Source organism: Protobothrops mucrosquamatus, unplaced genomic scaffold, assembly GCF_001527695.2.
Source record: "Protobothrops mucrosquamatus isolate PMUCROS unplaced genomic scaffold, P.Mucros_1.0 scaffold2371, whole genome shotgun sequence".
Lineage (NCBI taxonomy): Eukaryota > Metazoa > Chordata > Lepidosauria > Squamata > Viperidae > Protobothrops > Protobothrops mucrosquamatus.
The window spans coordinates 301575-318512 of NW_015388447.1; the positions used below are offsets into that span (position 1 = coordinate 301575).

Here is a 16938-nt window from a genome sequence, read left to right on the forward strand (position 1 = left end):
CTGGGAAGTAGGCATTTAAGGAGACGCTGTGGGGTGGGGCATTTGCCGGGAACAAACGTGAACTCTTGTGATGTGAGCTCTTGTACCTGGACTCTTTGTATCTTGGATCAAGTTTGTTTCCTGCTGAGTTCTCCTTGCTGTCCTCAGTTTTGCAGTTTGCAGGCTACAGGGCAAGATGGGCGTTGGAAAGATCATACTTCGTTTGTTATCTGTTTTACTTTAAAGAACTGTTGAACTCCGTTGACTGTTTTATTGAACTTGTGCCAGCATAGGTGGGGGCTGTTGGGTGAACGTTGGCAGTGCTTACAAAGACAATTATTCTGACCAGCTAATTGCTTTGCCTCCGTTCGGGGCCCTGGGTCATCACACTCTGCCTCCACTTTGGCCTCCATGAAGCAGCCCCTCCCTTCTGGGACTCCAGACTACATTCCAGCACAGCTACCTGCTCCAGGACCTCCAGAACCAGGGTGGACCTCCATGTGCTGGTTCTCCTTCCTATACTAAGCAGCAGTTTTGACTTGGAAAACCACCACCACTATATTGGCTCCCACCCCGTTTGAATCATACCCTCTTCACCTGGGGATGCAGCTCACTCTTGAGAACGCGGCTTCTTCTCCCCTCGCAGTGATTTGCCTGTGGCTCGGCCCCACGCCAAAGGACCCTACTTGGGTCTGGCTTGGAAGCCCCACCCCATAGCACATTCTCTCACCTGAGCAGGTTGGGGGCCCAGACTATAGCCAGGTTCCGCACATGCATGTTGGTCTGGGAACTGAAAGACGCCATGCGAACAAGGTGCTTCATCAGGAATTCAAGGGTTCTGGCAGCAAATTGGATTTGGAAGCAGAGAAAGAGAGAGGGGAGGAAATAAAAGGAGGTGACAGGAGGGTCAGCTGCTTCTCATGTCTTGAATTGTCATTTACACTCACTTTCTTTCAGAGAGAAAGTATCTTTCTGTTACTTCCTTAAAATTACAGAACCTATTTCTCTTTCTCCTCCTTCTCTCTTTCTACTCCTCCCCTTCCCCTCCCCCTCCTCCTCTCCTCCTCTTCCTCCTCCTCTTACCCTCCTCCTCCCCTCCTCCCCTCCTCCTCTTACCTTCCTCCTTCTCCCCCTCCCTTACTCCTCCTCTTCCTCCTCTCCCCTTCCCCTTTCTCTTTTCCTCCTCCCCTCCTCCTCTTCCTCCTCTTCCCCTCCTCCTCCCATTTGTCTTCTCCTGCTCCTCCTCTCCTCCTCTTNCCCCTTCCTCCTATCTTACCCTCCTCCCTTCCCCTCCTCCCCCTCTCCTCCTCCTCCTCCTCCTCCTCCTCTTCCTCCCCCTCTTACACTCCTCCTCCCCCTTGTCCTTCTCCTTCTTCCCCTCCCCTTCCCCCCTTCTCCTCCTCCTGGGAAGACTGAGCCAGAGACCAACAGGGTTCCTGCAGGTACCGATGGTGTGGTGGTGGCAGCTCCTTCAGCACCTCCTTGATCTTCTCCAGCCGGCTTTCTTCCAGTTGGATGGCCACAGCTTCCTGGAGGGAGGAGGATGTTGATGGTCAGTTGTCCATTCTATTTGCTAAGCATCCTCATTTTTTTCTCACTCCAGCGGAGAAAAGAACCAAGTATTGACTCTCTGAGCTGAACCATGGATGATCGGGTGCAGGAATCAGGCGTTCAGAATGGGCCCAGCCAGTCATGGAAGTTTGAGTGGAAGATTAAAGGAGCAAAAATGGATTCCCACCTCCAATTAGGGAAAACGTGTCAGGCCCCAAACCTAGAATAGCACATGGTGATTCTTCCAAGCTGAGTTCTTATTGTTTCACGTCTACAGACAAAATCTGGCCAGACTGAAGAAACTCCTATTGCATTTACAGTATACTCTGGGAACTATTAGGGAGGGGCTGCCTTCACTCTCTTTCACACATAATATCCAGATTGAGCTGCCTCTTATTCTACAGGAATGCCCCCTTCCCTTTTGTGGTCCACTTTCTCATGACATTCCATCACATCATGTGTGGACTTCACCTCCCAGAATTCCTCAGTCATCATGTTCAGGCTCCAACCTAGAATAGCACACGGTGATTCTTCCAAGCCAAGTCCTTATTGCTTCACATCTACAGACAAAATCTTGCCAGACTGAGGAATCTCCAATTGCATTTATAATATACTGTGGGAACTATCAGGGAGGGGCTGCCTTCACCCTCTTTCTCTCACATATAATACCCAGGCTAAGTTGCCTCTTCTTCCTCTGGAATGCAGCCCCTACATCATGGGACTCCATCTCCTTAGTACATTCATCACAATAAATGAACAATTGTAAATCAAGGATATTACCTGTACTGTCAGCATCTAGAATAAATTATATGAACTATTAGGGAGAAGCTGTCTTCACCCTCTTTCCCTCACACATAATATCCAGGCTGAGCTGCTCTTACACCTCTGGAATGCTCTCCCTGGGAATCCACCTCCTCACTATCGTCCATCATAAAAGTCTTCCTGTCTACTCATCCCCCATTTTGTATGAGCCAGAAGAATTCTCAGTGGTCATAATGGTGAACTTGGACTTTGAATAGAGTAGAATAGAATAACAACTTTATTGCTACTTTGAATGGACACTAATTGGCATACATTAAAATGAAATTTCATTGCATTCAGCTCTCAAAGGGTCACCACCTCCGATATATACTACATAAATATGACAAAAATAAATGAATAAATACAGAATTATGCATATACCCACATACATTATATGACACAGAGAAACAACAGTCTAATTCGGGTTATGTGTACATGTGCATAGTGAGAAAAACAAATCTTGCGAATTTGCCAGACAGATGGCATAAGGAACAAAGCTGTTATAGAATCTGGTAGTTCTGTTATAAATACTTTGACACCTCCTCCCAGAGGGGAGCAACAGAAACAGACTGTGAAGTGGGCATGTGGGGTCTCTTACAATGCTCCGAGCAATAAGCACATATGTACTTATAAGCTGCATCCTGAATGCCAGGAAGCGAAATTCCTATGATCTTATGATGCAATCTCTGTATGGACTTTCTATCTGAGACACTGCTGTCACAAATAGTGAAGACCCAACCCAAAAGCTAATTCAGCCAAGGAAGCTCCTAAGATGACTTTAAGGTTGTTATTCTCGTTAGCCCAATTTCCTTCACCGGATGGGTTTTCTCTGAAGAATGGAATGGAATGGAATGGAATAGAATAGAATAGAATAGAATCTGGAAGGGACCTTGGAAGTCTTCTACTCTAGCCCACTGCTTAAGCAGGAGAACCTATATGTCTCAGACAGGTGACTGTTTAGTCTCTTCTTAAAAATCTCCATTGATGGAGTGCCCATGATTTCTGAAATCCAGACTGGATATAAATAACCAATCAATGAAACGACACAAAGGGTAGCCTGCAAGTCATACTTACTGCAAACTTATCATACAGCTGGTAGGTGAGGAGGGGGTTCGGCAGCTCCCGGAAGTAAGCTTTGCAAAGGGAACTCACACAATGAATGTCCTGAAGATACACCTCTTTGTTGAGATCAGAATTCCGGTCATTGTCGAACTCAAGTCTGAGAGATTTAAGGGGCAAAAAGAAAGGGAGAAGGTGATGGGACATAGCAAAGATTGGGATCAGATGATGGTGATGGTGATGGTGATGGTGATGGTGATGGTGATGGTGATGGTGATGGTGATGGTGATAATAATAATAATAATAATAATAATAATAATAATAATAATAATAATACAATTGGAAGGGACCTTGGAGATCTTCTAGTCCAGGGCTTTTCAACCAGTGGTATGGGTACCACCAATGGTACATTGGCACCTGGCAGGTGGTACACGACCATCCTAGAAAAGTGGTAGCGGGGGAGGGGAATGAGCTGAACCGGTGGCAGAACCACACAAGCCTGAGCGAGAGACGGCTGGAGCTGCAGGGCTGTCAGGGCTCAGCGGAAGCGCCAGGATCAGTGCCAGGCTCCAGCTGATCGGCACTTCTTCAGGACTGTCAGGGCTCAGCAGAAGTGCCAGGATCAGCGCCAGGCTCCAGCTGGAGCTTGGCGTTGATCCTGATGCTTCTGCTGAGCCCCGAAGAAGCACCAATCAGCTGGAAAGCAGCACTGATCCTGGTGCTTCCGCTGAGCCCAGAAGAAGCGCCGATCAGCTGGAATGTTGCAGCCTCTCCAGGGTTTTGTGATTTACATTCAGATGCTTGGCAACCGATTCATATTTATGACGGTCACAGTGTCCCAGGGTCATGTGAAGTGACCAAAACCTGCTGCAACCACCCAGCAGACGGGGGGGGGAATAAAAACCAAACACCCCCTACCCCACCCCCGCTGCCAATCCCCAACAGAAATGCTCACAACAATGAAAACCTCGGACAGGAGGAAGAGCGCTGCTGGGCGGGCAGGCAGGTGTCTTGCTCGACTGTGGCTTGGGGGGCACTTTTTTCAGTGCCATTGTAACTTCGAACAGTCACTAAGCGAACTCTTGTAAGTCGAGGACTACCTGTACTTTATCACTTTTTTCCTCTTTTTTTTCTAGTCATCGAGTTTTGACACCTTGCTAGGCGACTGGTGGTACGCGGATACTGTCATATCCTAAAAGTGCTACAATAGGTGAAAAGGTTGAAAAGCCCTGATCTAGTGTTTAGACTACACCAGAGGTCTTCAAATTTGGCCCTTTTATGACTTGTGAACTTCAACTCCCAGAATTCCTCAGCCAGCCATGAAGTCCACAAGTCATAAAAGAGACAAGGTTCCCCACCCCTGAACTAGACAAACCCAGTTCCTGCAACCGTTCTTCATACGTTTTAGCCTCCAATACCCTAATCATCTTGGTTGCTTTTCTCTGCACTCTTTTTTAGAGTTTCAGCACCTTTTCTGTATCATGGTGACCAGGTCACGATGACGTCCTGCCTCTCAGTTTTGAGGTGCTGTTTGGTACTCAAATCAAAATGGATATTCCCACCTTTACCTTAATTTTTGGATGTTTGAAGAGACTCCTGACAGCCGGTAGATGCCATCCACGATCCCATGCTGTTCCACAAACTCCGTGCAGCTCTTCAGGACCTGGGGAACTGGAGAACCACCAAGATTTAGTTTGGAAATGGTAAATCTCTCCATGAGTCTCCCAGATCAGCTAGGAGAGGGTTTTCAATCATCTAAAAAAAACAAAACCCTGGCCTATTTCATCCTAAAGTTTCTCCATTAGGACTTCCTCAAAGTTTGGAAAACCAGAAATCCTTGGAAAGCTGATGGAACAATCAAAGGCAATCCCCTCACACCCCATCCTTGGTCAACTCAACTGCTCCCTCATTGGCTGCTAAAATCTCATGGGAGGGATCTCTCCTGATCCCAAAGGTGCTTTTTCCAAAAGGCAACTGGACTGTCTTGATTTTTCCCTTTGAAAACATTTCGCTTCAAATCCAAGAAGCTTCTTCAGTTCATGCATTTCATGAAGCTGCTCCAGTTCAATTTAAGCTTCATGAACTGAAGAAGCTTCTTGGATGAGAAGCAAAATGTTTTCATAGGAAGAAACCTAGAAAAGTCCAGTTGCCTTTTGGAAAAAAACACCTTTGGGACAACCATGACCTGGATGACTGAGGATCTCCATAGACATACAGTCTCTCCTGATCTTTGCCCTTAGAATTGAATGGAAACCGGAGACCGGGGACCACTAAAGAGAGTATTTTGCATAGAAAAACACACCTGGTCACTACCTAAATGCAAAAGCACCACACACTCCTATGAGAATTTCTCTGAAATGTTCTTCTCCAGGAATTCTCTTCTCCAATGAAATGAATTTCTAAAATAAATTCTTCCTCGTACTGAAAGAGGGGGAAGAAGCAAAATAATATCTCTGCCCAACACCATTTTTGGAAGCCCACCAACAGTCTTAATCTGTCAAGGTTTTCTCATCCCTGATTCCATTAAATGTTTCCCATTGTTGATGTCTTCGAGAAACTTGATTAGAATTGACTGAGCCAGGGGAAACATAACATCCAATTGCACATCCTCTACAGCAGTGGATCTAACGCTTGGTGACTTTAAGATGCAGAATCATAGAATAACAGAGTTGGAAGGGACTTTGGAGGTCTTCTAGTCCAACCCCCTACTCAAGTCAGGAGACCCTACTATCCCAGTCAAATGGCTGTCCATTCTCTTCTTAAAAACCTCCAATGATGGAGCAACCACAACTCCAGAAGGCAAACTATTCCAGTTGTTCTGTCAGGAAATTTCCCCTTAGTTCCCCTTTGATTTCTTCCATCAATTGTGTCTTCTTCTTTTTTATTAAAAGTTTTATAAAAATTACAATATAAACCCCCATACCCACCCCAAATCCCCCTCCCTCTCCCCCACTTCCCAGAGCTGAACACAGGGTTACAAATATAATAATCATAATCTAACTAACATTAACCAACTATTTAAATAACCAAGTCCATAATGCGCTTTAACTCCCTTTTAACATAAATTTAACAATTGTGTCTTGTCCTGCCTTCAGGGGCTTCGGGCATAAGCTGTCCCCTTCTTCTCTGTGACAACCCTTCTAGTATTGGACTTGAACTCCCAGAATCCCCCAGTCAGCATGGATGGACTTAAATTCCCAGCACATTGGCTGGGGAGTTCTGGGAATTGAAGTCCACACATCCTAAAGCTGCATAGGTTGAGATACCCTTCTCTACCAACCTACCACAAATAAGAATTAGTTGCTCGTGAGTAAGCAGCAAGATTTCAGTGGGGCTTCCTCACTCAGGCTGAGCCTGTGGCTGGAGTGCTTGCATGATTTCATTTCTGAGCCAGAGACAGGAAGTGAAAGACCGAAAGAAGCCCAGCAATAAAACATGGCGCAGAAGACATCAGCATGTTTATATTCGCATCCATTGGTTCATCTCGTGGCCTTTCCAGGCTGGCTGATGCCCAGTGCCTTTTGTTCTACAGTTAGTCCTTGACTTAACGGCCACAATTGAATCACTGCAGTGGTTAAATTAGTAAACATGGTTGTTAAGTGAATCTGGCTTCCCTGCTGACTTTGCTTGTCAAAAGGTCATAAAAGGGGATTGCATCACCCCTGGATACTGCAAACTGTCATAAATGTGAAGCAGTGGCCAAGTATTTGAATTTTGATCACATGACCATGGGGATGCTGCAACGGTCGTAAGTTTGAAAAATGGTAATAAGTCACTTTTTTCAGTCCTGTGTAAATTTGAATGGTCACTAAATGAACTGTTATAAGTCAAGGACTACCTGTACTTTCTACTCAGGAGCTCAAGGCCATGGACGTCCAGCCGGCTCCTCCTGTTTTTCTCCACACCAGCTTTGTGAAACACGTTGGAGCAATGTTTTTTCATGCTGGCTGGGGAATTCTGGGAGTTGAAGTCCACAAGTGTTAAAGTTGCCAGGTTTGGAGACCCCTGGCCTAACCTATTTCTCAAGGTTATCGTTACAGTGGGCATATAATTGAGGGAGATCCCCATGTAAGATTCCTTGTATTCTTGGAGAAAATGCAGGAAAAACATGTAACAAGTCACAACAAAATTTCTTCTTGGACATGCTAAAGATGTACTTCTGCTGTGGTTGTCTTCTGTGATACAACTTCACACGACTGTAGAACTTCCCTGATTATCCATAGCCTAACAAAAACCTCTCCTAATAGGTTATTTCCCTCAGGAATTACATTCATGTGGAAACCAGGAAGGCTGCAAATCATTGGAGAAAAGACTCTACCACAAATGCTAGGGAACTAAAGTTCTAAAGAAGATCTAGGATTACAGAATTACAGAATATCAGGGTTGGAAGGGACTTTGGAGGTTTCCTAGTCCAACCTCCTGCTCATATCGGATCAGGGGGTGCAGTTCACGGCTTGGTTTTGGCGTGAGTTCGTCTGTTCCATCGGATTGTCCCAAGGACTCAGCTTGACTTTTCATCCCAATACCAACGGGGCGGCCGAATGGGCCAATGCAATGGTGGAACGGTATCTGCGGTGCTATGTCTCTTACCAACAGACGGACTGGGTTGACCTGTTACCGTTCGCCAAAGTGGCATACAATAATGCAGTTCACAGCAGCACTGGATTCACCCCCTTCCATACATAGGATGGTACATAGGATGGAATTTGTCCTGATTCCTGAATGTTTGCAGGTGGACCCCTCCCCCTGTCAACCCCAGGATTGGATAACTCACATGGGCGGGGGGTTGGGAGAATGTGAAGAAAGCTTTACTAAGAGCAGAGAAGGACTCAAAGGCGCAGGCAGTCAAGAAAAGGATGCCCCAAAAGCCTTTTCGGATGGGGGATATGATATACCTGTCAACTAAGTATCTGTGCCTGAAATTACCCTGCAAAAAGCTAGGGCCAAAATTCATAGGCCCATTCCGGATTATGCAGGTTATTAACTCAGTTGTTGTGCAGCTACAGCTACCCTGGCTTCTGGGAAAGGTACACTCAGTCTTCCATTGCAGCCTACTGAAGCCGGTGGAGGGGCCCTCATGTAGGTCTGTGAAACGGATACCGGGCCCTGTCACAGGGGACCATTATGAGATTCAAAATGTGTTAGACTCCCGTATCCAACGGGGTCGGTTGCAGTACCTGGTACGGTGGAAGGGGTACCCTGTTACTGAGGTGTCCTGGGTGGGGGAAGCGGATATCCAAGCCCCACGGTTGTTGTGGATATTCCACCAATGGTGTCCCAGTAAGCCAGGAGGGGGTTTGTCTGAATCATCTGCTACGGCATATGATTAATCATACGTTTCTCCTTGCCTTCCAGGTGGAACCCTGATAGAGGGGGCCGCCTGTCAAGCCCCATGGGCTCAACATTCAAGGGGGGGAGGGAGACGAGAACGATGCCTGGGAGGAGGCCGGCGGCGGTCTTACCCATACACCGGCAAACAGCTGAGCAGTTCCATGGCCGGCCCACCAGACAGCTGTTTGGTGCGGGAAGGCATCGAGGAGGAGGCCAGAGATGGAGACAACGCCAGAGACGGCCTTGCCTGGACTGCTGGAACATGTGTCACCGCCGACCAGCTGGGTGGCTCCGCGGCCGGTCCACCGGATAGCTGTTCGGCACGGAGAGGTGTTGGGGACCTGGAGGCATGCTGCGCATCTGACGAGCAACTGATTAATGCGAGAATGTCATTGGGAGGCCAGGCGCCAAATGGCCGAACAGAGCTGGGAGCCGGTGGCCTGCGTTCTGCATCAATGCTCTTATCCAGTGCTTTTCAACCAGTGGTACGGGTACCACCTATGGTACATTGGCACCTGGCAGGTGGCATGCGACCATCCTAGAAAAGTGGTAACAGGGAAGGGGAATAAGTTGAACCGGTGGCAGCACCGCACAAGCCTGAGCGAGAGACGGCTGGAGCTGCAGGGCTGTCAGGGCTCAGTGGAAGCTCCAGGATCAGTGCCGCTTTCCAGCTGATTGGTGCTTCTTCAGGACTGTTAGGGCTCAGTGGAAGTGCCAGGATCAGTGCCAGGCTCCAGCTGGAGCTCGGCGCTGATCCTGGTGCTTCTGCTGAGCCCTGAAGAAGCACCAATCAGCTGGAAAGCAGCACTGATCCTGGTGCTTCCGCTGAGCCCAGAAGAAGCGCCGATCAGCTGGAATGCTGCAGCCTCTCCAGGGTCTTGTGATTTACATTCAGATGCTTGGCAACCGATTCATATTTATGACAGTCACAGTGTCCCAGAATCATGTGAAGTGATCAAAACCTGCTGCAACCATCCAGCAGACGGGGGGAATAAAAACCAAACACCCCCCATCCCACCCCTGTTGCCAATCCCCAACAGAAATGCTCACAACAATGAAAACCTTGGACAGGAGGAAGAGCGCCGCCGGGCGGGCAGGCAGGTGTCTTGCTCGGCTGTGGCTTGGGGGGCACTGTTTTCAGTGCCATTGTAACTTCGAACAGTCACTAAGCGAACTGTTGTAAGTTGAGGACTACCTGTACTTTATCACTTTTTTCCTTTTTTTTTCTGGTCATCGAGTTTTGACCCCTTGCTAGGCAACTAGTGGTACTTGGATATTGCCATATCCTAAAAGTGGTACAATGGGTGAAAAGGTTGAAAAGCCCTGCTCTTATCCCTTCAAACACCGGATGCTGGTTAGGTGGGTGGGTGGTGGACCTAGGTGGGGACTGCCTGTAAGGCGCTGGGAGGGGATTGATCCCAACGCTAACTGTGTTTGCGGTTGTGCGATTAAACACATGCCAGAACGTTTCTTTTCTATTGCTAGCCACCTGTGAATTCTACAACTTGTTTTCTATCTGGAACCAGGGGTTGGTAAGGACTCTGACAGGAGATCCTACACCATTCCAGACAAATGGCTGTTCAGTCTCTTCTGGAAAACCTCCAGTGATGGAACACAATTTCTGGAGGCAAGTCGTTCAATTGAGTAATTGTCCTCACTGTCAAGAAATTTCTCCTTAGTTCAGGTTGGATATCTCCTTGATAAGTTTCCATCCATTACTTCTTGTTCACAGGTGCTTTGGAGAATAGGTTGACCCCCCTCCTCTGTGTGGCAACCCCTCAACTAATAGAAGACAATTATCATGTCCCTCCTTAATTCTTCTCTTCAATGGGCTAGACATACGTAGTTCCCTCAACCGTTCGTATAACAAGGCATTCCAGAAAGACAACAATATCAATCACAACAAGGGAGGGATCAGCTGGTTTGTGGCACTCAACTGTCCTTGACTACAAGTTTGCTCAACCACGATGTTGATGCAACCGCTCCCTGGGCTGGGGCAGCAGCCCAAACAAGGAAGTCACAAGAGTTGTAATAGACTTGCTTTTCCTCCCCTTCTTGCTAGCTGTGCTGTTAAGGGCCACCTCCCAGATGACTTCCTGTGAGCTGCTGTGCACAAGGAATTTGGTGGTGCCCAACCCAGCCTTTTGTGTATCTCATCGTTTGACAAAGAACAGGTTGAATTGTGCCCATCAAATGTGTATTTCTGGTCTTGCATACAGTTCATACTGTGTATGTTGGAGAAAGGATGGGTGGCAGAATTGCAACCTGACATCCTTCCAATGAGCTGAATAGAGTGCCAACAGTTATGCAGGCTGGGGTGTCATGAACTGCAGTGTGGACCAGTGTGGATGCTGTGGGAAGAGATTGCATCAACCCAATGTCCCCAACGTCTGGGAACAGAATGATACTTGGCTGATACTTGGTCCCAACATTTAAAAGTTTAGGGTTCTGATTGGTGAGAAAATGTGCAGTTTTGTGTAACTATGGAGCATCTTAAAATGTTGGCAAAGACATCGCAGGCACCAAACATCTGTCTCTGCAATACTTCCCATTTTGGCACTGTTTCCTTTGATTTTTGGGACAAGGTTTCACAACCTTGACAACGTAGAAATGTGTGGACTTCAACTTCCAGAATTCCCCAGCCAGGAAATACAATGTGGACCGTGTCTAATATTCATTTCAGAACAGTAAACACTTAAAGTTTATGCTTAATATTTGAGGGAAAAATTATTGGCAACTTTGAGATGGGTGGACTTCAGCTTCCAAAATTCCCCAGTGAGTCTGTTAGCTGAGGAATTTTGGGAGTTGAAGTCTGCCCAACTGAAAGTGGCCAAGGTTGAGAGACACTGCTTTGGGGACAAGTGAGCATCTTTTAAACCAAGCTAGCCACCATTTTTATTTGCAAACAATGTTTGTAAGGCTAGGTGAGAGATACATGTAATCATAGAAATAAACATTGATTCTAGAACTTTGTGGCAAATAGCTTCCTGTCTAATTTTTTTAAGTGAAAATAGTTATTAAAACCACAGCCACCTTTGAAGAGATCCTGATAAGCAAAAGACCAAGAGCCAGGTTCCTGGCTGGGGGACACTGGGAGTTGAAGTCCACCCATCTTAAAGTTGTCAAAGATTCCCAGAGAGAGTCAACCATTGATCTCCATTTTCTAGTATAGCTTTCTAGCCAAATGGGAGCTGACAAATGGCCTTGACCTGCTTTTCACTGGCTGACTGTAGGTCTGGAGATTTTGGATGGATGATTCCCCTCAACTTATCTTCTGAAAAATGGGTCATCAGCTCATCCACCCTCTCAGCCATTCTGTGACAGCCTCATGAGAAACTCAGCTTGCTCCATGATATCAAATCTTTGTTCCATCTTAAAATATTGGGTGGTAACCAGGACTTCTCAGGACAGAAATAAGACGACTACCAGGATCCATGCTATGATAACTTGGAATAAGAAATAAATTAGTATAACTTATCAAGTCTAATGAAGAGAAGGACTAAGGGTGACATGATAGCATCTTCCAATGTCTCAGAGAAGGAGGGGGGTGTCAACCTTTTCTCCAGAGCACCTGAAGGCAGGACAAGAAACAGTGGATGGAAATCAATCAAGGAGAGAAGCAAACTGGAACTAAGGAGAAATTTCCTGACAGCGAGGATGATTAATCAGTGGAACGGTTTCCCTTCAGAAGTTCTGGGTGCTCCAACACTGGAGGGTTTTATGAAGAGATTGGACAGCCACCTACCTGACATGTTATAGAGTTTCCTGCTTGAGTAGGGGGTTGGACTAGAACAGGGCTTTTCAACCTTTTCACCCGTTGTACTACTTTTAGGATATGGCAACATCCGAGTACCACCAGTCGCCTAGCAAGGTGTCAAAACTCGATGACCAGGGAAAAAAAGGAAAAAAGTGATAAAGTACAGGTAGTCCTTGATTTACAAGAGTTCGCTTAGTGACTGTTCGAAGTTACAATGGCACTGATAAAAGTGCCCCCCAAGTCACAGCCGAGCAAGACACCGACCTGCCCGCCCAGCTGCACTCTTCCTCCTGTCCGAGGTTTTCATTGTTGTGAGCATTTCTGTTGAGGATTGGCAGCGGGGGTGGGGAGTGTTTGGTTTTTATTCCCCCCGTCTGCTGGGTGGTTGCAGCAGGTTTTGGTCACTTCACATGACTCTGGAACACTGTGACCATCATAAATATGAATCAGTTGCCAAGAATCTGAATGTAAATCACAAGACCCTGGAGATGCTACAACAGTGATGGCGAACCTTTTAGAGACCGAGTGCCCATTGGGTGGGTGTGGCCCATTGGATGGGCATGGCTGCAGTGGTAACAGCAGACTGGGTGGGACTAAAAAGTTCAATCAATCAATTCCAACTTTGCAAGATCTTTTTTTTCCCGCAAGAAGTTGAAATTGACTGATTGATTGAACCTTTTTTTTTTTGCACACGGCGGTGGAGGCCTAAAACAAAAAGGTTTTATAAAACCCAGCTGAAGGCCTAGGACTGGGGCGACGGCGCGCGTGCCCACAGAGAGGGCTGTGAGTGCCGCCTCTGGCATCCGTGCCATAGGTTCGCCACCACTGTGCTACAACGTTCCAGCTGATCGGCGCTTCCGCTGAGCCCTGACAGCCCTGCAGCTCCAGGTATCTCTTGCTCAGGCTTGTGCGGTGCTGCCACCAGTTCAGCTCATTCCCCTCCCCCGCTACCACTTTTCTAGGATGGTCGTGTACCACTTGCCAGGTGCCAATGTACCACAGGTGGTACCCGTACCACTGGTTGAAAAGCCCTGGACTAGAAGACCTCCAAGGTCCCTTTCAATTCTCTTATTCTGTACAGGTAGTCCTTGACCTATAACCACAGTTGAGCCCAACATTTTTGTTGTTAAGTGAATTTTGCCCAACTCTATGACCTATCTTGTCATAGTTGTTAAGTGAATCACTGCAGCTGTTGAGCTGTTGAATTGGTAACACATCTCAACATGACGGTGAAGGTTCGTTCTCTGAGCTCCTAGGTTGGTTTCTGAACGTTTCGTTACCAGGCTAAGTAACATCTTGAAGTTGAACTAAACTCCGCTGAAGACATTATCTAGCTTGGTAACGAAACATTCAGAAACCAACCCACAAGCTCGGAGAATGAACTTTCACCCTCATCCTACACCCAAGCTACAGATATTCACCATTATTGCAAACAACTCAACTTAACACAGTTGTTAAGTGAATCTGGCTTCCCCATTAACACAATTAAAGGGGATCGCCTGAACCCAGGACACTGCAACCATCATAAATACGAGTCAGCTGCCAAGCATCTGAATTTTGATCACACGATCACAGGGATGCTGCAATGGTTGTAAATGTGAAAAACGGTCACTATTCCCTTTTTCCACTGCCATTTTAACTTCAGTTACTAAATGAATTTTTGTAAGCCGAGGACTACCTTTTATTCTGTATTAATGGTGGGATGCCACTGTGGGTTTGAATATCACTGCTTTCAACTTGGGTTTGATATTTTTCATCATAAACTTACATTACTGAATATCTTTTACTATTTAATATGGAGTTTGCAGGAAACTTTACCAAGAATAGTCAAAGATGCTCTGTTTTCTTTATTAGAAATATTTTCTAGCTGTGCACCATGGAACATTGTCACTCAAGACAGTGAGATGGGGAGCATATAAATTTAATAATCAAATAAAAAAAAGTAAAAATAAACATTCAGTGCCCCATAGTTATTTTAATTTCAACCATGAATACTGTGAATGGAGTATTAGGAATGATGCAATTGGAACTGGTCTGCACAATATATCACATATGTTTCTGCTTATTATTATTTCCAGGCAATTATTCCATATGCCAACAGTTTTCCTTTTTACACCTGAATGTAAAAGTTTAAGAAGCTTTCTTTAGAACTTTCTGGCTAAACCGTGTGTGCATGTAGTTCAAACAAGGAAGGACAGGAAAGTGAAACTGAGCTCATGTTCAATATGGTGGTTGAGGTAACAGCAAAACGACACAGCAATTTCAGCATTAATCCATAATCTGAGGTTCAATATGACAATCATACAAAAGAATAACATCCAATAAATATAGCATCTTTTTACTAATATCAAACCCAGCACGGCGGTTAATATCCATTTCAGAAACAACAAACATTTAAAGTGGATGCTTAAAATTGGAGTGAAACAACAATTTCTCAGCTCTAAAACTGAGTTCATCCATATAGGTTGCAATTTCAGCCCACTGTGGATCAGAATAAACCCAGTGGTGCCTTGCCTAGTTAGCAACTTTAATTAAAAGTCATAAACTTGCATGAGACACAAGTCACGACATCCGAGCTTATCAGCTCATCAAAGCTTATGTGGCTTCATAAAGCTTGCTAATCAGAGAAGGTGCCACAGAAATCCTGATTTTTGGTTACCATTGACTACCATGGCTGTCCTCTCTCTGGGACTCCATTTTAAGGCACCCCTGAATTTTTTTGGGTATCTCCTGCCACTGGGTAATGAAATGGCCCTACGTGAATGTCCAGGGTGATTCACAGAAATTTTGCTGAGTATCTCCAGCTTTTGTAAGCTCAGCAGATAAGGATCATGTCAACCATAAAGGAATTTTCACTCCAAGGTCCCTTCCAACTCTATTGTTCTGTGTGTCTAACACAGAACAATAGAGTTGGAAGGGACCTTGGAGGTCTTCTAGTCCAACCCCCTGATCTAGCAGGAGACCCTATACCATTTCAGACGGGGCTGTCCAGTCTCTTCTTGAAAACCTCCAGTGATGGAGCACCCACAACTTCTGAAGGCAAAGCTGTTCCACTGGTTATTTGCTCTCACTGTCAGGAAATTTCTAGACTCTAACATCTTTTTTTGTATCATGGTGATCAGAACTGGATGCAGCATTCCAAGTGTGGTTTACTTAGTTTGGGTAATGAAAGATCTGCTAGAAAACAACCAAGCTCAGAGAGCACCAAGGACCCCACAGTTCTCCTCCTCCTCCTCCCAGTTTCATTGCTTAGTCTTTTAATAGACACAAACATTGCTTTTAATGTTGCTTTTATAATGCAGTTGGGTTTAAATTTTTTATTTGTCCTTTAACATGATGCAATTGTTAATCTTGGAGCATGCTTGGTGAATATCTGGTAATGCATCTGGAGTTTGCCCTCAGATTTTGTTTGATTTTAATTGATTTATGTTTTAATGTACATGTATAGACATACTTTAATTACTGTAAGCTGCCCAGGGTTACCCTGGCCTATGCTAAGATGGGCGGCCAATAAATTTTATAAATAAAATAAATAAATAAGGGACCTGGTACTTCTGCATAGGTTGGTCTAGAACAGGGACCTCCAACTTTGCCAACTTAAGGTTGTGGACTTCAACACCCAGACTGTGGACTAGAGGGCCTCCAAGTCCCTTCTGGAGACTATAAATTATCCAAGCGTGGAGCCTTCTCAGAAAACCAATGAAGCAGATTCAGAACAAACTTTGTTGTTTAGCAGAAGTTCTCACCTCACCCCATTTCCTGTTTGGGCTAATGGACCCATAAGGAGCCTGAAAAACATGCAGGTCTTCGAAAAGAAAATCACTTACTATCATGGCCAGATGACTGTAGATGTTCCACCAGATCACACCCAAAGACCCGATCTTTTGCCGGTCCTTTCCGTTTCACCTTCTGCCGAGCTTTCATGGCCAGCGACATGGGTGCGAAGGAGCTCCACTCTTCCTCTTCCTCAACACTTACACCCTCGTACCAACTTCTCCTTCCAAGGCTGGGTCAAGTCCATTGGTCCTCAGGAAAAACCTGTTGATTGTTGAATTCCTGGCTCTCTAGTACTCATTTACTGGCCCATGGCAATCTTCTGCTTCCTTAAATTCATTCTACCTTCTGTGGCCTCTGCTCAACACAGCCAACGTCCTTCAGAAAGGTTGGAAGATCCGTCTTTGCAACCACGGGGCCACCAGAAGTGTGGTTCCTGGCCAACTGGAAGATTGCCGCAAAGCATACAGCGGTATACGAGGGCAAGGTAGAAAATCTGTGCCCCCCCTTTTTTTTCATTAAAAATTGTTCTGTTCTTACTCAGACCTGACAGGAAGTGAGTTCAGCTTGTCTCCAAACACAACTTCCCCTACACAGCATCTCCGAAACCACAAAGCACAAGCTAACAGCTTTCAACAAAAGCCTCCTTGCTTTGTCACAAGCTGACACTTGGAGGGTGAAGGACT

At 45.9% G+C, this 16938-nt stretch overlaps 1 protein-coding gene across 1 annotated transcript in view; it reads right to left on the reverse strand.

Moving 5' to 3' along the window:
* Positions 1–16414, reverse strand: part of ARHGAP30 (Rho GTPase activating protein 30) — a 33594-nt gene extending 17180 nt beyond the window's left edge. Inside the window, exons 1-5 of the mRNA XM_029285864.1 lie at positions 16306–16414; positions 4959–5061; positions 3406–3550; positions 1426–1508; positions 710–817 (exon numbers count right to left, since the gene is read on the reverse strand). Of these exons, the coding sequence (XP_029141697.1) occupies positions 710–817; positions 1426–1508; positions 3406–3550; positions 4959–5061; positions 16306–16414 (548 nt within the window). The remainder of the gene's footprint in view (positions 1–709; positions 818–1425; positions 1509–3405; positions 3551–4958; positions 5062–16305) is intronic.
* Positions 16415–16938: the final 524 nt, after the last annotated feature.